This window comes from Panthera uncia, assembly GCF_023721935.1.
Source record: "Panthera uncia isolate 11264 chromosome A3 unlocalized genomic scaffold, Puncia_PCG_1.0 HiC_scaffold_12, whole genome shotgun sequence".
NCBI lineage: Eukaryota > Metazoa > Chordata > Mammalia > Carnivora > Felidae > Panthera > Panthera uncia.
Genome location: NW_026057579.1, coordinates 8,100,765 through 8,124,874, shown reverse-complemented (window position 1 = coordinate 8,124,874; position 24,110 = coordinate 8,100,765). Strand labels below are relative to the sequence as shown.

Genomic DNA, 24,110 nt, shown 5'->3' with positions numbered 1-24,110 from the left:
TAGCATATTAATGCTTTAGTATGTATTCAATAGTATAGTATGTATTCAATCTTGTTTGTCTTCCTAAAAGAATATTTTAGAATCTGCTTTTCTATCCCCAATCCTTACGTGGCCTCAAGGAAATTAGACGGAGACTAAAAAATAAGTGATTTTGGACTGGCCAGAAAGTGCTAAATGTTAAGAGATACAAAGGAGAGGGGCAAGGAGATTAATTTTAACTGCAGAAGTAGTAGAGATTTTTATAGCAGGCTTGGGAAGTTATGACCCAAGAGAAGGCAAAGGGTTCCAACTGGTGTCCTCCAGATTTGTCCTTGAAATTGTGTACGTAGTCCAGGAAGTGGTCAGCTGAGATATGTGATGTCTAGTCTACCCAGTGCTCAAGTCAATCGTATTTTGATTCCTTGCTTTCTGATCCTTGAACTCAGGATAATGTTATTGGTAGTTTTCGTAGCAGTGGGTTCTTTTAGTGTCTTTGTTCAAAACCTTGGCTGAACATGGATGTCTTAGAGACTTACAGCAAATAAAACTTATTTTTCCAGAAGAACAGCCAGGATTATTATTTGAATTGCAAAACCATGGAGAGAGAATATTTATTATGGCTTCCTTTCCCGTAGTTTACTTATAAGTGATAAGTTGCTTTAAATGGGACTCAAGGCACTTTATGTAGAAAATTGGAGAAATTACAAAAGAAAGGTGATGTGGTCACATTGTTTAATGCCACATTTCACAAAATGAAATTATTTGGAACATGGCATTAAACAAATGGACATGGTAGTAAATGAAATTGAATTACAGTGATTAAAAAGGGTTATTTATTCCCTTTTTAGTCATCTTTCCATCCTTCTGATCAGGATGAAATGCTTAGTTCGGTGCTATTATATCTGTAACTAGTTCCTGACATTTGCTGTATATGCATATAAAAATTCTGTTTGTTGTTCACATGAGAAGTGAGGTATAGAGATGGGAGAGCTTAGAATGCAGCGAGGTGAGGCTGAGAAATCGGGGTGGGGAAGCAGCTTGCTCTCTGTCTAAGGGAGTCAGGGAAGCCTTCAGAAAAGAGGAAATATTTGAAATTGGCCTTGGAACCTGCAGAGCAGCTTGCCAGGTGAAGTTGGTGGTAAGGTTGGCTAGAAGGTGGTATAGAAGGGGGCATTCCAGGCAGACAGATGTCCAAGCACAAAGCCATAATGCCATGGAAAGGTCAGGGCTATTTGCACTTAATAAATGTCATGAACATTTAAGAGAGAATTGTATGTGATGGAAAGGAAGCAACTAGATAAATCCTGGTGTTGCTCTGCAACGATATTGATAAAGTAGTATCTGTGGTACAGATTTTTGATGCTGGCAAATACTGGTCTGTTTTTTTAAAAAGTGTCCTCTCTTGGGGCGCCTGGGTGGCTCAGTCGGTTAAGCGTCCGACTTCAGCTCAGGTCATGATCTCACAGTCCGTGAGTTCGAGCCCCGCGTTGGGCTCTGTGCTGACAGCTCAGAGCCTGGAGCCCGTTTTAGATTCTGTGTCTCCCTCTCTCTGCCCCTCCTCTGTTCATGCTCTGTCTCTCTCTGTCTCAAAAATAAATAAACATTAAAAAAATTTAAAAAAAAAAGTGTCCTCTCTTTGGGGACACCTGGATGGCTCAGTCGGTTAAGCATCCAACTCTCAGTTTTGGCTCAGGTCATGATCTCACGGTTTCCTGAGTTCGAGCCCTGTATCAGGCTCTGTGCTGACAGTGGGGAGCCTGCTTGGGATTCATTCTCTCTCTCTCTCTCTCTCTCTCTCTCTCTCTCTCTCTCTCTCTTTCCCTCACACTCATGCTGCTCATACTGTCTCTGTCTCTCTCAAAATGAAAGAAAGTGTCCTCTCTTTAAAAAAAAATCCTCTCTTGAGATATCTTTTATTGGTTGGGGGAAACAGTTTAACATCATTTGTTTGGATGGTCTATTATATTTGTTTCCTTTTCACTTGGTTGGTTTTTGTTTTTGTTTTGATTTGTTTCCTTTTCATTTTGAATGCTGGATCAAACACAGTCCATTTTACTCTGGCCAAGTCAGTTTCACCTCCTTACTTATGCACAGTGATAACATACTGGAGTTTTAGTTTGGCTTGTCAGAGAATTCATTCTCTGTCTCTGTCTCTGCATACATATACAAGTATACTTTTAAAATTCACCATATTTAATTGAGAAGTTGATAGTAAATCACATAACATCATAGGCTTAACCAACCAACACAATTTAAAGATCAAATGTGTATTTCATACCCACTGTAAAAATCAGTATTTTTTTAGTGTTTATTTTTTAGAGAGAGGTTGAGAGAGGGTGAAGCTGAGAGGGGCAGAGAGAGGGGGAGACAGAGGATCCAAAGTAGGCTCCGTGCTGACAGCAGGCAGCCTGATTTAGGGCTCAAGTCCACAAACTGTGAGATTATGACTTGAGCCGAAGTTGGATGCTCAACTGACTGAGCCACCCAGGCACCCCATAAAATCGGTATTGACAGGACATAAACCAAGCCTGTGATAAAACCACCAGTCAAGTCTGGGTATCATGATTATTGAGTGGGTAAGTCTGATGTGAGGAATAGGAAAGTCCTACTGGGGCAGGAGGAAGTGTTTCTACCACAGTGGCCAGTGATGGCGATGATTGAGGAATGAATATCCTTGTCCTCATCCAGAGACTTGGAGATGATGCCTGGGCTCTATGCTTACGGCAGATTTGGGATGACTGCGTGGTCCTCTGGTCACCTTGGCAATGTTCCCTCTAGAGAACCCCCCACAGATGTATTATCATCAGTGTGTATGTGGCTATCATCACATTGCCTGGAGGCAAGGAAGGCAGGCTCTGGAAAGAAATACAGCTTGCTTTTAAAGAAACTTCATTATACTTGGAATGTAAGACCCATTTTGAGAAGCGAGACTTGTGAGAAATCTGGAATATGTTGAAACTTGAGAGGGAGAGGCCATGGGGTCAATCTTCTCTTCAGGTCCATTTGCTCCCTTGACTATGCATCCTGTCCTGTGTGGATATGCTTGTGTTATTGTTGATGACCCACCATACTCCCAGCTGCAGAGAAGCCACTGTATCCTTTAGCAATGTTCTAGAGGGGACAGGGGCCAAACTGTTTCATGTCTAAAGACTTCAAGAACACTTGAAGGCAGTCAACTTCAAGCTAACTAAACTGTGGTTTTCAAGAACCATGATGCAATGAGTACCTGCAAAGGTGATTACAGTAGAAGGGATCGGATGTTCTCTAGCATGAACTTTCCGGAAGACAGGCTGGCCTAGCAAAAAGGACAGGCAGAAAATCAGCAGAGTGGATGTACTGGTTTGCTACCAGAGCTTTGTGGAATTAGTAAGCTAAACATCACATCCAGATGCACACATCACAAGCAGTGTTAGTTTGAGGACTGAGTTACTCCTACGGAGGTCACAGAAGTGAACAAATAAATGCAGTAAGTGTTCTAGGAGCCAAGCCAGATTATGTGAATGAACCACACCCTCCTCAGTAGGGGGTGCTGCTAGATTCCTGCAAGCGTCTGAGGTGGAGTGTCCATGCCCTTCAAGTGACTGCTTCCAGAGGCCTCACAAAACAACGGAAAGCATTTGGTGTGATGACAGGTAACCTGGTTTTGAAGCCTACTGGTGCCAATGACATAGCCAATAACCTCGAGCAGGTTATTTCCCAGTTTCCCCGCATGTAAATGGGGATAATAGTACCTGCTCCATCCACATCATAGGTTTGTTTGAGGGTCTAGTGACATAGCATCTGGGAACATGCTTATTTATTTCCTGGGCAGTCTGAATAGGAGAATGTTTTACCCACTGGCAGGCTTTGCAAGGGTACACCATCATCACAGTAACTCTTGGGTTATTTGGGCCTAGAGTTTTCGTTAAACTCTGGCTTCTGGCTCAATCGACTGCCAAATCCACCTGCCGTTGACTTCTACCAAGAGCTACCTAGAACTGATCTGAGAATTGATGAAATCGAGTTGGTGCCAACTTTTGCCAAAATGCTTGCCATCTAAGTTTGGGCAAAGCATTCTCTTCTCTGGGACTCAGTTTCCTCAACTGTAAAGGAAGCTAAAATTGAAGGGGGTTGGTTCCTCTACCCTAGGTACTGCAGTGATTGAAGTGTGTTACAATGTCAGAATTTTCATACTTTGGCTTTCTTAAAAAGCCACGTACCTTGTTAAGTCTACTGTATTATGAGAATCATCTAACTGGGAGAGCAACTTTGAGAGAAGTATATTGACTTTTAATATACAACTCTATGGCTGCCTGTTTAGGGAATCGCACATGCCTCTCTCTTCTCCAAACTGAACCAGAATACTTAATTTTTTTTAAACAATCCAAATTAATGTGCTCTAGTTTCACACCACAAGCAGTGTGATGCACACGCAATGAGTCCCCCCTCATTGCTCATTTGACTGGAAGTCACACTGATGGCATTTATGAGACATGGCTGGGCTTTGGATTGCAAAGGGGTTAAGATGAAGGTAGGAAAGAAGAGGTTGAAAGGGAGGAAATGAAGGTGCTAGGGTTAGAACACCCATCATTAGAGGGCCAGGCTCTGAATCCAGATGGGTGATTTGGGGTAGATTGATTAATCAGTTGATTAATCTCTTTCAACCTTCGTTTCCTTCATATAGGTGAGAACAATAATATCTTCGTAAGGTTGAAGATTAAATGGTATACCAAATTACAAACTCTAATGAGCTATAACGTATAGGAGGTTATCATGTTTTATGCCATAAAGGTCAAGGGAGAATGAGATCATAGGTCCCAACAAGGGCCTTTCAATGAGGCAAGGTCTAGGAGCAACACATAAAGATTTGCAAATTCCAAAATCACCTCCAGCACTTAATGTCCACCACTAATGAAATCTCTGAAATATATTGGGCTGTGGACCAAATGACTTTTTTCAATTTCCATATATTCTGCTTCAGATTTAGATTTTCACACTCAGCTGCACAAGACTACAGAAAAGCTGCCGGCGGAGGCCAAGGGCTAGATTAATTCTTCTCTACTGCCCTTGCATCTCAAAGCCTTGACTTCAAAGCCTCAAAGTGACTTCAAAGGAAAGTTCTTTAGGCTTAAAGCTGCTTTTCACTGTGTAGACCTAAATTTTAGAACCTTCCCCAGGGCATCTATAGCGTGTGGATCCCAGGTATTCTGACCCAGCTCAGGAGAAGAAGGGTCATCTAAAGTGAGAGGGGCCTGCCAATGTGGAGATTCCCAGAGAGTTTTGGAACATTCTCTTGTTCTAACTGTATCAATTTCAAGTGTTGGGAAGAGGGGGGCAAGAACATAAAATCTCAAATTAAATTAAATTTCAAATTAAAGCCTTAAGAAAGATTTAATGAAGTAAGTACATGAAATGATAGAAATCTTTGGAAGAAGTGATTCTGTTCTCTTGAACGCAAGATGTGTCCAAGGCAGGAAATGTTGGGCATTGCTGGACGGATATTCTAGAACATGATATGAACAATTTCTGGGGAAAGAAAACTAGGATCCTGTTATTACCTAGATATTTAAAAGGGAGGGTGCTTCAAGTGACACAAAAGGAAGGCCCGAAAAGCAAAATCCTGACATAGTCAATGAGCAGGAAAATAGGAAAATAGCTAAATACATCAATGTATTTTAAGAAGGCAACATGTAGCCAGTGATTTTCTAGTGAAGATCTCATTATCAGGCTGCACAGGACTTAAGGTGCTGCTAGACCCTACAATATTTCTCCAATGGTTGACTTTTTAATTTCTAATTATTTCAGAATCCATGAAGGCTACCTTGCCCAATTTCCACCTCCCTCACATCTCACAAGGACAACCACCTTATTGGGTGCCAGGAGCAGAGTATTTCCAAGAAGACTTCAGTGAGTTCAAACATGGGATGAGAAAAATAAGATAAAAGTTTTAAAACTAAATGCAAATTCCCATGCTTGGATTCAAAACCAGCATCTTCAGCAGTGCACAACTGGGGAGACTTGACGGGGCGGGTGGGGGGAGCTTCACATGGTTCAGATTTTAAAAACCCTCTGTGAGGACTTGCCCTGTTTTAGCATTTTTATCCTTTTCAATGTCTGTGTCTCTGAGAGTCTATGGATTATTTCATCATTAAATGCCGTGTCCGGGGAGGAGAAGCGGAGAGCAAAGACCCCCTGTGAAATTGCTCGCATTCAGAAAGTTCCACTTTGGACAGAATCATATTGGAACGACCTGATCATGAGTTTATATGAACAGTGGTTTAATTAATTCCCAACTCCCCCACCATAGCATTTGCAAAATGGAAATTTTTGGAAATATTTCCCCCCTTAAATATTTTGGTTCAGCTGATTTCAGGAAAAAAAGAATGCACTGTTGGTATCTGCACAACATATTGAAAATGCCATGGCCATTAGGATGCCTTTAGAGACATCTTCAACCTGCACCTTCACACAGATCAGACCTACCATTTATTATTTCTGTCCCTCTCTAAATCTGCATAGATGATTCTGAAAAAGTGAGAAAATGCTTAGGGTCAAAAGGGAGGGTGCCGTAAGGAAACATCTTCCTTCTGTACACAAGAAAATAGCTTTAGAGTGTTTGGAATAGTTTAATGTAATCAACACAGGCTGGACACCAGTATGAATTTGAGAGTTTTAAACTTTTTGACTCGCAGTTTGGGTTTTTATAGAACACTCTGTAATGCACCCGAAGAGGCCATGATTATAAAGCTCAAACTGAAGTCCCCAAACAGGGGCTCAGAATGGTGCTGTGGGGTGAGGGGAAAGGACTGCTCTGTCCTCTGCTAACCGGGCATCATGTATTAGTAGGGGCCTGAACTTGGGCCATGGAGCGGTCCTAGATGTCAATTCCTCTGTTTCCTTAAGGCCAGCAATTGTCTTATTTATTCTGGCACTCTGGAGCATCTGGCAGGGGTACACAGCACATCATCAGTGCTACGTGAACATTTATAAATCGACCAGTATCAAAATGTGAACAATTACAGGTTCTCCATACAAATGTGCATATACAGAAACACAACACACACGTTGTTAATGTGTAAAACGTTAAATGTGTAAAGTCAACAAGAGCACACCATGTGCCACGGCTAAATGTTAACGCAGGTTACCTAAAATGTGGTTTTGGTTTGATTTTTAAGGGCATTTGGGGGAAAATGAAGAACATTAAAAAAAAAACAAAACTGTCTTACCGTACAGGTATTTTCCTTCATAAAAGCAAATAAAAATGAGAAGTGATTTTTAAAAATGTAAACAACACATGGTGAAAACAGCAAAAAAAAAAAAAAAATGACGTCATTAGCTTTAAAAATTCATACCTGTTATTGTGAAGCCACCTAAAAAAGAAAAAAGAACAAATGTTACAATTTATTTAACTTACAATCTAAATAACAAATACCAGTGACATTGGCTGCCTGACCACCCATCTAAGATACAGAAACTTGCCAAATTATATTCACAGTTAAGAAAAAACTGAAAACATCTGCACATGATTTAATCGCTACTCATTCTTTTAAGATTACGGGGCTTAGTGCACAAATTTAATTCTTGTGCATACCTAAGCAACCGCTGGTTTTTAAAAAGACTGCACTGAACTAAAAATGGAATATAAAGTGAACTACACAAAAATGAGGCCAGCGGTCCTACACAACAATATGGCTTGTAAATCAACAGAAATAAAAGAAGAGTCAGAAAGGTACTGTATCACCTGACATTCATGGAAAATAACTTAGAAAAATGGAAAGGAAATGCAAGAAATGAAATGCTTACCAAGCTCATTCAGTAACAGGGCTGTGAAAGAAACAGACAAAGACAAACACAGAATAAGAGACCAGATGAATAATGAAAGTAAGAGGAATATCAGCAGAAAGAAATCCAGGCAGATTTGATTCAGTGGTAGGGGGCCACTGCTAACATGAGTGCACCCCAAGGAAATGTGGCATTGGGAATATTTTCAAATAAACAATCCCAACGCTAATTTTTGCAAATGTGTGTGGTTGATTATATATGTGTACAGTTCACCTGGGGACTTCATAAAACATTTCTACTGTATATGTTTACATATACTATACGTATCCAGTTTACCACACACAGTAGAAATATTTTACGGAGTTAATCTTAACTTTATTTGACTGAGTCTTCCTCATTACATATTGCCAGAGAGTTACTGAACTCAACATACGGGAGCCTTAAATCATCCAGGATCTCAGGTATGATACCTGTCGTTCAACGACAATAGATAGAACATCTCAGGAAATTCTATTTTGCCTGCCCTGCCTGACGGAGACTTTGGCACAAGGTAAAGCCCTCTCTGGAGGTTCTACTTATTTGGTATTCACTGGCCATCAAGGGATGCTTATGTTTTTTAAACCTTCAAAACTTGAGTCCCAGGAATTACCACTTATGTGTGTGTCCTTATCTATGACTTCTGCATATTATAAGTGCACGATCACACTACTTCTTGTGGACCTGTAACTTCATGGAAACCGACAAGGCAGGTGGAGGTGGGGTGGGGTGGGACATCCGTGATTTATCTTCCAGGTTATGTGCTTTAAACCCAGACTATACAGTGGTGCTTCATTTTGGTGAAAGCTACCTAGCTAAACATATACCAATTACTTCGGGAGTTGTGGAGGAGAATGCTACAATTATGTTTTCAGCCGTTTTCCTCCTAATGGTAGTGGCATTAGAGGATACTTTCTAAAACAAGTCAGTAATTTCACTGATAGTGACAAGAATCCACTTGGAAGCGTGCGAAACCAGATAGTGCTATCAAGGAATTTTAATTTGCTTTCACATGAGGGCATATTTTACTAAAATGGCAATTGAAAGAGCTGTATCTAAGATGCTCTTCCTTTAGATAAAAGACAGTGTTTTGGAGGAATACATTTAGAAGTAAGTGCTTTTTTCCCGTATGTTAATGAGGCATTTTTGATCCCATCTTTGTAAGAAATCAGCTCAGTTTTCTAAAGTGTCTTTTCCTTCTGCCTACTGCCTATGGAGCATATTAAATAGACCGCATTAAAATGAGTCCCCAAAATATTCCTTTGGGACATGATTAAGTCAGGACATACACTTTTTTTTTTTTCTGATGGACTCTGAAGTCTGTGAGTTCTTACAAATGTGAGATCAAATTCCCCCAAATGTTGAGTCTATATAGGAATAGACTATATTTGATTTTTTTTTCTTACATGTAAAAGTATAAATTTCTTACCAAGTGGTCTAATCATCTCCTATGCTACTGCATGCATGTTTGTATGCAGTAAGAGCTATTAATGTGTAGAATGCTCATTTTACGTAATCCCTTTAAAATGGCCACTAGTAGAGGATAATTATATGAAGCCCTTGTAATAATTCAGAACAAAATATTATCTTTAAGGGTGGTATAAAATTCCTGTCCTTCCTTATGAAAACTAGGCCGTGGAAATAGATATAAAATCAAAGAGCACAAAGAAATTGGCTTCTTTGTTCAAATATTTTCTAAAAATATGTAAGTACAAATCAACTAAAAAAAAAATCTAGCTTTAAGGATACTGCTATTTATTTTTCCTTTTTACTATATATATTAGAAAACTGTCAATTCTATAAGGATCAAAACATTTTGGAGCATAAGGCTGGCTAGGCCTTAAGCAAGGCCTAAATTCGTGTCTACCTCTTGTCCCTTGGAAATGTCATATTTGATGAAATGAAAAATCTTAGGCCAAATGGATGCTACAATGTGTACAACAGTATTCTTTAAGGGTCTTTGCTCTTATTAAATATCTATTTTTTTGAAAACTGGGTTGTCAAAAGCAGCCTAATTACTGAATTATCTCAAAAGTTCCTATTAGTTGCCATTAGACTAATGGCATTAGTTATAAGTCATTACTTATTAGTCATTACTAATATGCATTATCACTAAGTTTTTATGACTAATGTTCAAGGGGAGATTTGGTAGTCAGAAGCACATTTTAGAACAATCCCTGAATAGTGAATAACTGAACACAGAAATCATGCTTTTAGATCATCACTTCTGATTTACAGAAATCTCTTACGGTATTTCTTAAGTCTGCGTTTCAATCCAGGTTAGTGGGCGTTTCCTGAAGAGAGGGGGCATTTCTTGGTGCACTTGTGAATGAGGGAAGGGGATGAAATTGCTAAAGCTTCCAAGGAAATAAAGGATAGTACTTGGAGCCGAGGAAGAGGAGAGAGTTAAGTGTGAGAGTAGGAGACACGGAGAGAGAAGAGTACAATTTCTCGCTGGTATGTCTTTGTATACTCTCACACCTGTCATTCCTCTTCTTATCCATTTTGGTTCCTCAAGCACAAGGGAGAAACTGCACTCTTTCTCATATTCCTCACGGTCAAATATTCTAATGGTAATGATCTTCCTGTGGGAACACAAGACAAAGGCAAAACAAATGGTTGGCGTCACACGCTCATGCTAGGTGTTCACCAAGCTGCATGTTACTGTGATGTTATGAAGGTTGAACTGGCAACACATGGACCTCCAGAAGTATGTAAAAGGGCATCACGGCTACTCCCAGCTGGCCCCGGTGACGTTTTCTTCCAATTTACCACTTACACCATTTCTTCCTGCTTCACTTAGCTGTCAGGAAGTACCCCAACTTAGGAAGAGAGATCAGAAAGTTGGCTTCATTTTGGCCTGGCAAACATTAGCACCATCTTTCCCAGAAATGGAGGCCTGATTGACTGCACTGAACATTCGTTTCTCAGCCCTGCAGCGTGCAGAGTGGCCAGAATTGGCTGATGGAGCTACAGGTTGGGACCGCTGTGGCCCCCGGGGGTGAGATCTATGCCCTGTTACATAGGTGGAGGGATGTGTGTGTTGTGAGTCACGTCTGAAGAGTGCAGGCATCCAGGGGTGGCACAGGCCAGCAAGAAGCTGTTGGGCTCAGCCCTGGAGCAGCTCCCCCACCTTTCTTCTCACTCATCTCCACCAGGCGGGGCTCTCCAATCTCAAGGAAGAAGGTCTTGTTTTTCTCATACTCCTCATCATCAATTACCTTGACTGATATTGTTTTGCTGAAACAGAGAAGAGTAGAAATTGACGAACAAGGGAAAGAGAAGAGAAGGAACATAGAGAAGAGGAAAGCAAGGGTAACGAGCTGCACTTCGACAAACTTCTGTACTTCCAGAGAACCTTCCGTACTGTGACTTTGTTCTTCCAGAATGGGTGTGGGGTAGGTCTGTAAGATTATAGAGGTCACCCAATGCATAGCTCCCCTGCCCAAGGCCATGGAATGATTTTAGGAAACACGTAGCACTCAGGACTAATAGGTTTATCATCATCATGAGGAGGAAAAGCAGAAGAACACAGATCACAATAATAAGAAAATAAATATTTACTTAGTAAATGCCTTAATCACAGGATTGTCTGAGCTGTGCCCCGGAAATCAATCCTTTAGAACAAATAGGTAAATCACATCAAAATATCAACAGAGGTTATCTGTGAGTGACTGGCTTATGGGTCATTTTTTAATTTTTTTACCTTCATTCTGTTTTACTGTATTTCCAAACATAATATTTTTATCATAAAGTTTTATTAAAGTAATAAATGTATAAGACCATCACAAAATAAAATCAAACACTTTTATGTTACCCCACCCAATGTCCTAGAATCAGACTCTTATTCATGTTAGTCAGATTTTCCACCTAGATCTCAAGGGGAAGGTGTTCATGTTTTATTTGTCTTTCTGAAGAAGAAAGCTGAGGCCTCCCAATAAGCTGTTTTGGAAGGTGGGGGATGGGGAACCATGATGTTATAGTTATTTTCATCCCTCCAAAGTTGAATTTCAACTCTTACAAAATATACCATTTATACTATTTCCAACTCTAGCAATACACCAAGGCATTTAGTTAAGAATTCTTCCTGTAATCCATCCATTAGCACTTCTAGTCTTAGGGTCCTCTGGTTGAGAGTGACTGACAGACAGTAGGACAAATACAAATATTATGCAAATGTCAATTTCCCATAAGCCTGATGACTGTGAAAAGAAATCTAATGTTACCTTCTAATTAATAAGGGCTTAATCACTTCCTATATTGCAACTTACTCAGAGCCCCCTAAACACTTGTTTGTCCGTGAAAAAAAATTTTTTTCAGTAACATTGGCCAAGAACATTTCTTACTGAAGTTTTTGAAACAAGGAATTTACATAGACACAGTTTTAATGTCATGGACGTTATTTAGTTTGAGTGGAGTTTTCTAGATCTTCTGGAACAAATTTTGTTTATAATCTTTTTTTTTCTTCTAGTTATTGATCAAAGCCATCAAGTTTCATTTAGACCTATGTATGACAACGAGCTTCAGTGTTCTTTCCTAGTATTAAACAAAGGTAGAAGTTGCTTTTAATTTTCTGAAAATCCTAGTTCCTAATGCTAAATGCTTTAGTCTTACTTTCTGGGGTTAACATTGTGGAAATGAGATCAAATGATTGCGTCTGGTCCTTTGGAGCCCCATAACCGGCTTTCTGCTCCTCAGCTAAAGAATATCCCTGAATGATGCTCATATCTAATTTCTCATTACTGAGGAATTGGGGTTCATAACAGGGCCTTTTCTATTTCAGCTGTGTTCTCAAAGACTGAAATACTAAGGCCAGATGAACATCTGTAAATGACTAAAACAATAATTATTTTTATTTTTTTTTATTTTTTATTTTTTAAATCATTTTTAAAGAGTAGTTAGGTATTTACAAAACTACCAACAATGTGATGAAGTCCAACTACATGTATACAGTGAACAGTTCCTGTCTAACTTCTAGAATTGTTTTCTGGAAGTGACCCATTTACTTAGAGAGAGAGACAGAGAGAGAGAGTGAGAGAGTGTGTAAATATATAATAAAATCAGCCTGTCCTGACTATATTAAGATATCTGATCATTCCTCAATCTCCAAAAGTTAAAAATTATTAGAGAGAGCACAAGAGATGTAAGCCATGATGATACATGAACTCTTCATTTCAGAACTGAATTTGATGTTATCAGTGAAATCAAATTTATTTTGCAAAACCTGCCAAATGTCTATCCTCTTTGTCATTGAATTTATGCATCTGGGGTATTAATTTCCATCTTCTTGCCTTATAGTCATAAACTACAGTTGTACAATTCCACTAAAGAAATCACCCATAAGACCAAGTGTGGCAAAGTGCCGATGGGCATTAGAAGGGCCCTGCCACCATCTTCTGGACTTGATGGTCTAACATGCCTTATCAAGGCAACTTCATGAAGTTGAATGAATGTAGCTTAATGTAGTTCAGCTACATTAAGCTGAATGTCATGTTGCAATGCTCTTGCTTATATTACCTAAAAACATTTGACTTCTCTTTCTGCATCTTGCAGTCCCAACCCATCTTATGTGTAATCCCACGTTTTTTTGATTTGCATAAATAGAGCACCATAGAGTCGACTGGAGTAGCCTGGCTAACCGGGTAAGTCTGTTAAGAAAAAACTACCGGTTTTCTTCCCCAAAAGCAACATGATCACTCATTCACAAATGAATGGAAGTAACCAAATAACATTGTTTCATATCCTTTGTGAATTTAATCCTCTATTGTTGTAGCAGCTTTATTTTCTATAGTCTGGAGTATGAGAAATATAAAATCCCACACAATTTGTATAATAAAATAAGCACTGAAAATTTACCTTTAGATTATCAATATTTACTAGGTCCATAATCCTTAGAAAATGTTTCAGGATTTGATAACTGTAAGACTGGAAAATCAAAGATGAAGAAAAAGAAAACAGTACCTCTGTAGGTGCCTGGCAAAGACACCTAAAATAGATGGGATTTGCATAATGGCATATTATTTCAAAATCATTAATAATACCATCAATAGTACCCCTGATAGGAGGAACCATTAAATTATAAATTGATTTTGGTGCTCTTGCATAGTAAAACTATTAATAGGCAACTTGATTATTGAAGGACATTTCAGTCCATTTAAAGAGGCAGGATAAAGTTAATCCTTATGAATTAGCCCTTGAAATCAAGAGAGGCAAAAATCAGAAGAGATTGCTAATGTTCACCTTTCACTTCTCCCCCTAGCAAAGGTAGCAAAGGTGAAAATGACTAACATAATTTGAGAGAGAAAGAGAGAGCGAGCATGAGCAGAGGAGGGGCAGAAGGAGAGGGAGAATCTTAACCAGGCTTCATACTCAGCGCAGAGCCCAGCCCAGAGTCTGACTTGGGGGCTCAGTCCCAGGACCATGAGATCATGACCTGAGCTGAAATCAAGAGCCAGAAGCTTAACCGATTGAGCCACCCAGGCACCCCCTAACCAATGTAATTTTTAAGGGAACTTATCCTTAGGCTGTCCTTTGCTCACTTTTCAGAGCCTAATGCCACTTCTTCCATCACAGGGGAAGTTACATGAGATGGGGTGGATTTGGTAAGGACTCCAGTTATTCTAGTTTGATAATCAGCAGAAGCACACCTCTGTTCCTCATAATTTTGCAGTGGATATAGAATCTCAAGGACTGAAAAGATTAAAGGCCCTCCCATTTGCACCTCACCCCCACCCCCCATTGCCACACCAATCCCATATTCAAAGGGCTTTTGCTTTATAACAGGGACTCCCTCTCCCTGAGAACACAGATTCGTGTTGGCTGTCCTTTTGTTCTCTTTACCGACAAGTAGCAGTCAAGTCAAGTTTTATTTCTTTAGACTGAAAGGTTAACCAAAACAAGACTGGAAGACTCAGGTAGACATAGCCCTTCAACCAACAACAACTCTTGTACTCTGATTGCCCTGATAAGGAACAAATAGAAAAGCTGATATCGTGCAATTTTCATCTACCATAATTATGAAGAAGGTAATGAGAACTTTTCACTTGATTTTTTTAAAACATCTCTCTAAAGTTGAGTGTACTATAAAAAATATGTTTTCTGGAAACTAGCAAAGTAGTTACAAATCTTATGATAACATTAGATGATTTCTCAATATGGCCAAATTTTTATAGTAATACACCTTGGTTCCATTTCTAGGGGGGAAAAGATTTTAAGGAAGATCGATTTGTTTAGTGGAAAAATACGGACATTCCTTTTGATTTCTTTGTAGTGCTTTTTCTCTGATAATAAACCAACAACTATTTTGACTTCTTAGTCTCTCTGGTATCTGATGGGTCTCAAAAGACCCAAACACCTTATAACATTCGACCAAGGAGTTTGTATATCTGGTGGTGACTCAGGCAGATGGTGGGAAAGGAAAGAAAGAGGTGGCTTTCGTAGCAGAGGTAAAAAAAAAAAAATCTCTGTAAAATATATTCTGATATCTCATCAGTAAGTCAAAGTAGCATCAGGGCCTCTTTTTCTATGTCAACCTCAATTTGCCCTTCTGTGGTTTTTCTCACGACTGTTCTTGATGTTAAGAGAAGTGAGAAAAAGATGAGTTTGGGAGGTAAGAGAAGAGACTCTACTTTTAAATCCCCATGTAAAAGATTTTAGTGAGTATTTCACATATTTGGATACTGCAATGGCTATTTTAACATTTATTTAAAAAAAACCCTAAACTCTCTTTAGGCCTACTGAGAAGTCAATGAACCTATGAGCACTTTACATTTCTTAATTCACCTGTCTTCATAACAGCCCTAGAAGTAACTTCTGCTGCTTAACATTCACAGAGGAAACAATGACTCAGAGAAGTTAAGAAACTTCCAAGGTCACAAAGTGAGACTCCTATGACTGGCTTCAAAGACCAATACCTTCAATTATATGACGCACAAAGTTCCTTATTCATTCAGCTGTGCAGTATTTTTATGACCACTTTAAAGGATCTGGATCATTATTATAAATTAATATAGAGGTTTATTGTTTTATCTTTTTGTTAAGGATTGCCTAGTTTAGCAATAGTAGAATTTCAATTCTATTTTTAAAAGGAGAGCAGCACATATATTTTATGATGGCTGTTCTAAAAAGTGGAATCCCTGAGGAGATAGAGGTCCTATTAGAAGTAATCGAAAAGTGCCATGAATATGTAGGGACTCACCAATTCTGAGAACTTTGAGCCACCGATCATTAGCCTCAGCCTCATAGGGAGAGGTGGGGGGCTTGTTAGAACTTCAGAATCTCAGGCCTACCCCCCAGGCCCACCAAATCAGATCTGTGTATTAACAAGATACCCAGATGACACTATGCATGTTAAAGTTTGAGAATCACGGATCTAGAGAGGACAATGCGTTCTTTTATTAAGTCAGATGACAAATTAAGAGGCTGGTAATAGCTGGGCTTGTGTTTCGGTTCTGTCTGCATATTAGAATCACATGTGGAGCTTTGCAAACTTTAAGTGGGGGGCTCGGCTCACTCGAAAGCAGTGAAATCAAACACTCTGGTTGTGGGGCCCCAGCAAGAATACAGTTTTTAAAAGTTTTCCGGGTGATTCCAATATGCAGTAGGGGCTGGCAACTGGCTAATGGGGAGCAAGACTGTATGCCTGATGTTTAAAAGAATGTATTAAATAAAGAATAGATAGAATTGTGAGAAGGTCAGAGTCAAAACTAAATTGCAGGTCTAATTACCAATCTAGACTGAAACATGGGAGAAACATTTTGCTTTGTCCTTCACTAAAGTGGATTATATAGACTATTTAAATTGCTCTTTTCTCCTCTGAGGAAATGCTGGTCTCCTCAGGCCACCCTAATAGTATAGGTGAGAAAACACCTTGAGCATTCAGGCAGCAGGGTTTATACTCATACAGAGTTATTTCCTTCCCAACCAAGTGATAGGAACTCTGGTGATAGGCTTTTACACAATGGAAGTTCTACTGGGAGAGTAGGAAAAATAAGGATTTCAGTTGCCACAGAAGATAGTAATGCCTCATATCCCCACTCTCAGCTTCTGAGCCATGTCAGTGAAAGGCATGTTGGTGGAACTGAAAACTTTCCACATTAGGGCTACCATACTTAGACTCAAGAAAGAAGTGACCCAGGATTGATTACATCTGAAGGGAAAACATCTGGCAACTTCTCCGACCACAGCGTGATGTCATCAGGTGAGGCAAATTTGAAATTTAATGTTAAAAGCTTTGTTATAGACTATTACTCAAAAGGACAAGCCAACTGGAAAATGGGCAAAGGATCCGAATAGACACTTCTCCAAAGAAGATCAACAAATGCACAATAAGTATGTGAAGAGATGCTCAACATCATTAGTTAGTGGGGGAAATGCCAATGAAAACAGCAATGGGCTACCAATTCAAACCCACTAAGATGGCTAGAAGCAAACACACAGATAATGACAAGTGTTGTAGAGAATGTAGAGGGGTTAGAACTCTCTTACGCTGCTGGCAGGAATGCAAAATGCTGCAGAAAAGACCTAGCAATATCTCCAAAATTAAAAAACAGAGTGACCGTATGACCCAGCGATTCCACTTGTAGGTCTTCATAGCAAGATTATTCATGAAAGCCCCAAGGTGGAAACAACCTATCCATCAACTAATGAGCAAATAAACATAATGTGGTCTGTCTACACAATGGAGTATTACTCAACAAGAAAAAGAAATGAAATTCTGACACACACTAACTGAGGGATGGCAGAACATGTCACGTTGGTATGCTGATAATTTTGAGTTATAGGCACTCGAAAAACAGCAAATGCAGGGACAGCCTTTCTCTGAACCGCACCCCCTGCCCCCCGCCCCCCCGCCATCTGCCTAAAGACAGATACTCTAAAAGGAGCTTGACTGTCACAGATTCCCTCCCTGCGAGTGTCATCAGCCATTACCACAGGAGACGAGAGTACAAGTGGATGTCACATCCTGACAAACTTTGTCACAAACTGTCATACTTCCCATCTGTTCTTCTAAGGGTCTAATCATCTTTCCTAAAAATCATCTGCTTTCTTCTCAGAGGCCTACATTCCCCACCTCTTCCCCTACTAAGATGGTATTTAAGCGTGGATTTAAGCTACCTTAGGGAATAACTAATTTTTCCATGGGTGTCTCTCATGTAGACATGAAGTATACATGTTTGTAAGTTTTATTTCTCTTATTTATCTTTCTTTTAGTCCATGGTCTCAGCCAAGAACCCTAAAAGGTAGAGGAAAAATTATCTTTCCTCCCTTACACTTCAACAATGGATGAACCATGGAAACATTATGCTGAATGAAAGAAGCCAGACACAGAAGTTCATATATGGTATGATTCATTTATATGAAAAGTCCAGAATAGGCAAACCCATAGGGGCAGAAAGTAGATTAGTGGCTGCCTAGGGCTGAGGTTTGGCGGGGGGGAGGGGGTTGTCAGTAATTGGATGGTGACTATTCATGGGAATGGGTTTTCATTTGGGGGTGATAAAAATGTTCTACAATTGATTGTAGCAATGGTTACACAATTCCAAACATACACTAAACCTCATTGAATCACATATTTTAAATAAGTGAACGTATGACGTGTGAATTGTGTCTTCATAAAGCTGTTATTGTTTTTTCAAAGCAAGCTTCAGGATAAATCCTAGTCTTTAGAAAGAACTGTGTCTTGGGTGAGAAAATGCTGTGAGGATGTTGAGGCTTTCTGGTACGGAGTTTCAAATTTCGCTGGTCCTGCTAAACAGAAAATTGGAGTGCTGCATGCCAGAGACAGGGAGGGCCATGTGCCCCAAAGCTAAGCACCATTGCTCAGTCCGTCAGCACCATGGGCCCTCAATCCATCCCTTTCCCCAGGTTTCCCCACAGAATCCTTCCCTCCAGGATCAAGGGTTATTGATGTTGTACTTTGACATGCTAAGCATTTCTGGTGGCTCTTACCTCAGGCCTAGCTTCCTTGGCTGGTTTCTTTCCCCAAAGTACAAAGTATTATGAAATGTCAGAAGTGGCATTTCCCTCATGGCATTTATTTAAAAAGAAAAGGAAAGGACTGTAATCATAGGTCATGCTGCTGCCCCTTGCTGAGTCCACAGCTCTCTACGTATCACCTCGGGCATTATCCAGCACCGTTGTTGACATTGATTTCTCTCTGCCTACAAGGAAAGATGAGCTTGCTATGGATTGCCTTTGTATGCTTGGTTTAAATTCCTGGCCCATTTTAAGCTTTGTTTGTTTGTTTTTTTCCTTCAAAAATTGATTTGATGAGTTAGTTGGGGATTTGGAGTAACAGAGAGAAAGGGGCAGTCAGAGAAGACTCACGCATATATTCTCCACATTTTCCATAAGTGACCCAAATCCACTCCCCTAATTAACATTCCAAATAGGATAAAGCACACTGCTATTCATATTATTTCTAATAATGTTTTCCCATCATCTTTAGATTAGGAGAAACTCTGGGTATAGATCTACTTGGGATTTTGCTCAAGTTTCCATGCTAAGATGGGTCATAAAGGAGGGGCCAGGCCATGACTCAATCTGTTGTTTCCTTTGTTGACAGGTCGAGAGCATCAAACTGGGATGCGGATTACACAAGTTCATTGGTATCTTGATTCGGCCACTTTCTAGCCAAGGTATTTGGACCAGTTCTGGCATCCTTCTAAACATCAATGTTACCGTCTATCAAATGGGGATAATAAAGCTCACTGCACAGTGACTGATGTTCACAGTGTCGTGATGATCAAATAGGGGGTGTCATCATTCATCAACTGTAGATGATACAACTTCACAGGTAGTCACAAAGATGAAATAACACAATGCATGCAAAATAATTTTGCAAAGGACTAAAATGTTATGAACAGTTGTTATTATTAGTTGAAAAGGAGTGGCTTACTCTGTAGTTCTTACTTGCCTGTTTACCCAGTCACCTCAAAAGGGGCAGTTGGCGGGGCGCCTAGGTGGCTCAGTCAGTTAAGCGTCTGACTTCAGCTCAGGTCATGATCTAGCGGTTTGTGAGTTCTAGCCCCACGTCGGGCTCTGTGCTGACAGCTCAGAGCCTGGAGCCTGCTTCAGATTCTGTGTCTCCTCCTCTCTCTGCCCCTCCCCTGCTCATGCTCACTCTCTGTCTCTCAATAATGAATAAACGTTAAAATTAAAAAAAAAGAAAGGCAGTTGGCAGATGGTGGAGGTGGGGGTCAGGAAATATTTGATGGAGTCATGGGCCATACCCTCAAATTCACTCTCCTGTGTAGCTTGGGATCACATCCTATATAATGGCCTACCTAGTACAGAACCCTGAAATCAGAGAAGCAAGTGGCATAAAGGCTAGTAGTGTTCAGCTTCCCAGTCCCAGCTCTGCTAGGTCCCCTTTTACATCAGCTAGTTACACGGAGGGGACTGAAATCATGCTTTTCCAGAGCTCCTGCTCTGAAGAGAGGTTGACAAACAGGGATAGTACTATTCTGGCACTTAAATAGACTCTGAGGTTGAGAGTTGCTAAAGTAGCTAAATGAAGGGAGTTTTTCGGGAGGCTTGTCATCCATGCCCTGATCTCCACATTATCAAGTGGTAATTGAAATGATTGCTTCAAGCAAGGCAAGAGGCAGGGCCAGCTAAAATCCTGCAATTCTCTTGGGATACCCACAGAATTTTACAGAGCACTGGATCAGGGGTTTTCCAATGGCGGCTTACCCTATTTTATTTTTTTCTGCTTACTTTTGTAACTGAAAGGCAACCAATTTATTTTTTCCAAATGCAAAATAGGAACAAATGTAATTCATTTTTGATCTTTCTCCTTTCAGCAAGGTCAGCTTTAGTCTCTAAAGAAAAACCTGTGAGCTCCCTTCCTGTCCTGTGCTGGTTGACCACTTGAAAGAAACATTGCCGGGACCCTAGAATTATTGCTCTAATAAATAATATGCTAAGAATTCTAGTATCCCCCAGGGTTCTATTCTATTATAGCAGGCTAGTGTGAAAACCACATGAGTAAAGTTTTGAAGAGAAAATGGTATGAATGTGTTAAAGTGATCATAATTTTGTGATATATAAAATCTATACCTTACCATTGCCTCCTTGCTGTACAGTCAATAAACTTCAGTCTTAAGGAGGGTAAAGTCATAAAGATCCTGGGTTTGTTACCTAAATGTACATGCTGACAATTGGTCAGTATAGTGAAAAATAAAGTGGATCAAGCATTGGACATCATGTTGAAATACGTGAAAACAGATCTTTGTCTAGATGTTTAAAGACCGTTTAAAATTATTGGCGTTGCACAAGTTCCATGAGAGAGAGACTTTTAACCAAATGGTGGAGGGTTCTCAGCATCTTGAAACTGCTCCCTTAACTTGTCAGGACAGCTTAAGCGTCCACAGTCTGAGATCTTTGCCGTACTCCATACAGGGAATGGGAAAGGCCAAATTCTGTAGAAAATGTTGTTTTGACAAATCCCTCAAAGTTGAGGATAATGTTCGATACTTTGTGGCATCAAGGATAACACATAACACATAAATATCTTTGGTTCCATTTTTGAAACTTCTGTCAAGTCCTCAATTTATAATTTTTTTTTTTTATAAAAGGCCACTGCCCTTAATAAGAATTGGGAATTAAGTGAAATTGATGCTGGTGAATTGCAACAAAACTTTTGAGTTCCCATCCTTTTCAAAAGCTCTCTTCATATTGGACATTTCAAACATTGCTGGGTTATTACTGAATCTCTCTCCAGAGATTATTTCTGCCTTTGGACTTTCTTCCTCTGTCAAGATTCTTTGTTCAATGTAGAGTTTCCCTGGAAAACAGTGGAAGGATTTCACTCCTAGAATGTTACAGAACAGCAGCTAGTGTATGCTGAAAGCATCTCTATCCAAAAGAGTCCAGCTTTAAAAATAGAACATCATGAAATAAAGCTGGGCTTTCTTACATTTTTTTATTTACATGCTTTCTCTCTTTTTCTTCTTTCCCATCCTTTCTCCATGGCCACAAAATAATCAATGGCAAATCAGTCTCTCTGCATGCGTTCATACAAAATATTCTAGAAGACAAGATGCCAGATATTTTCTTGAACAGAGCCAATAATCAATAATGAGTGAATTGTTGTTGAGTTTTGTACTTTGCATTTCTATTGCATGTCTAATATTTTATTGCTATTTTACATTAGATTAAGCAATCAATCCTTATGTGTTCATACTACATATTCTACAAAGATGTTTGGACTTTTGTTTTGCATCTCACAATGGGGGCTTATTGATTTACAAAAAATAAAACAATAAATAATAATATTTATTGACTACTCACCCCATGGGGTATAATGTGAGAAATGCAGGTGGGGCTCTGGTTTGTTTCTACTGGAGGTGTCATGTAAGAAGCTCTCCAGGAAGTCTGTTAAACTATTTCAATGTTCATTTATTTCCATAAATAACATAATTATTAAGGCTAATCAGGACACTGTGACCGTGACCATGGCTCTGAGTGACTCCACAATAGGGGTGCAAAAAAATGACCTTCTAAAATGCTTTCTTAGGAAAGGGAATCAGGTTGCAAACTTCTCCTTCTGTCATTTATTAGCTGCACCCGTGTGAGTTACTTATTCTTTCTAAGGCTCAAGTGCCTGCTCTGGAAAGTGGTTATAACGATGGTATTTATCTCATCTGATTGCTGCAAACAGTCATTGTGATAATACATACAAAATACTTAACACAGAGCCTTAACACAGGCATTATAGGAATAGGAATATTAGCTATTCCTATTATGACCATGATCAATATTATGTCAAGTTAAGAACTGGGACTTTTGGGAATGAACCGTCTATAACTCCTGCAAGTGACTTAATCTATATATTTGTTTTCTTGTCTATAAAAATGGAATAATTATATCTATGTCATAAGGTTGTTGAGAGGATTATATACAAAAACAGAATAGTAAGCAATCAACAAATGATGGTTGTCAAAATTATTATTATGGAAACCAAGGAGAAGACAGACTAGGAACTAAAGTATTTCAGTAAGGCTTATTTACTGACATCAAACTTAGTAGAAATCGATGGGTTAGTAGTAGAAAACTGATAGGTTAGTAGAAATCGATAATACAACCCTTTTTCTTTTAAATCAGATTTTCAGTGTCTATCTTTAGCTTCTGCTTTCTCTGATAATCTAGAAAAAAAACTTGATTCGGAACAGAATTCTGTCCATCTTCATATGAAATATCAGCTAGTCTGTATTTCATGGGTTCTTTTCCACTAAATACAATTAAAATAATATGAATTACTTTCAGTTATTCTGTGTTCTTTCTCTTAAATTGTTTTTCCTGCCCATCAAGGTAATACTTACTCGTTGTTGAGAATTTGACAAATGCAGAAATGAAGAAAAATGAAAATCACCCATAAGTTCACCACTAGAGATCACCATTTAACATTTAAAAATGTTTACTTTTAGCTTTTAAAATAGACAGCTACACAATTTGGACTATATATATATATATATATACACACACATATGTATATATATACATATATATGTATATATATATATATAGTGTGTGTGTGTGTGTAAATAAAAATTGGTATCATGATTTTTCACTTAATGTTCAACATTTTGAACATTTCCCATGGCATAAAATTTTTTAAAACTTTTCTTTAGAATGGGCATAACATATTCCATGAAATGTCTTTACAATAATGTAATTAACTCTTTATGAATGGATTGTGGGCCATTGTTTTTCTCTCTACTGTCCCTATCTGTCTAGACTGATCTATATTTTATAGGGGGAAATAAATAAAACAAGCCAAAAATATTATGAACTTTTTATGTTTTCCTATGGATGCATTACTTGGGATCAGTTCTGTTAAGGATGAATGTTTATTTTCCTTGTAATCTTCTTTACATGCTTGGGTCCCACTCTGGACTCCTACCACAGGTGGTAACCTTCCTCAGCTCCGTTTTCTATTGGCCCTTTTTGAAATTCTTGTCTGGATTCTGCCATGTAGAAAATTCATACATCAATTTTTAAAAGGGGAAATTCTCTTCTCAGTCATTACTAATCTTCTGGCTAGTCTTGTTGGAAAATTTTTTCAGGAATCATCTGCCAATGTTGTTTCCCTAGAAGGCCATTCTGGCTACCTCACTAAACTCCTGTTCGTTTCGTAACAAATAATTGCTCATGCTAAATCACTTGCAAATACTCATGGTTATACCCTTCTCCTGATCACCCACTCCCGTTGTCATCAGAATAGTATTAGTCATTTTCCACTCAAATTCGGTCCCTGCCTTCACCAACACGCTACCCTCCAGTCTAGAAGCATAATCTCCCAATGCTCCACCACAGAAATCTCCCTCTTC

General features: G+C 39.1%; 1 protein-coding gene across 6 annotated transcripts in view; it reads right to left on the bottom strand.

Annotated features, from left to right (window-relative positions):
• The window catches only part of SLC8A1 (solute carrier family 8 member A1), a 381,275-nt gene that overhangs the window by 54,160 nt on the left and 303,005 nt on the right, over positions 1–24,110 (bottom strand). For 3 of the 6 annotated variants that reach the window (XM_049651871.1, XM_049651872.1, XM_049651873.1), the window contains 5 exons: positions 10,910–11,016; positions 7,762–7,782; positions 7,311–7,328; positions 7,185–7,199; positions 3,206–3,274 (listed from right to left, as the gene is read on the bottom strand). In XM_049651871.1, the coding sequence (XP_049507828.1) occupies positions 3,206–3,274; positions 7,185–7,199; positions 7,311–7,328; positions 7,762–7,782; positions 10,910–11,016 (230 nt within the window). Of the gene's footprint in view, positions 1–3,205; positions 3,275–7,184; positions 7,200–7,310; positions 7,329–7,761; positions 7,783–10,257; positions 10,362–10,909; positions 11,017–24,110 lie in introns of all 6 variants that reach the window. The other 3 variants (XM_049651874.1, XM_049651875.1, XM_049651876.1) reach the window with 3 other exon arrangements.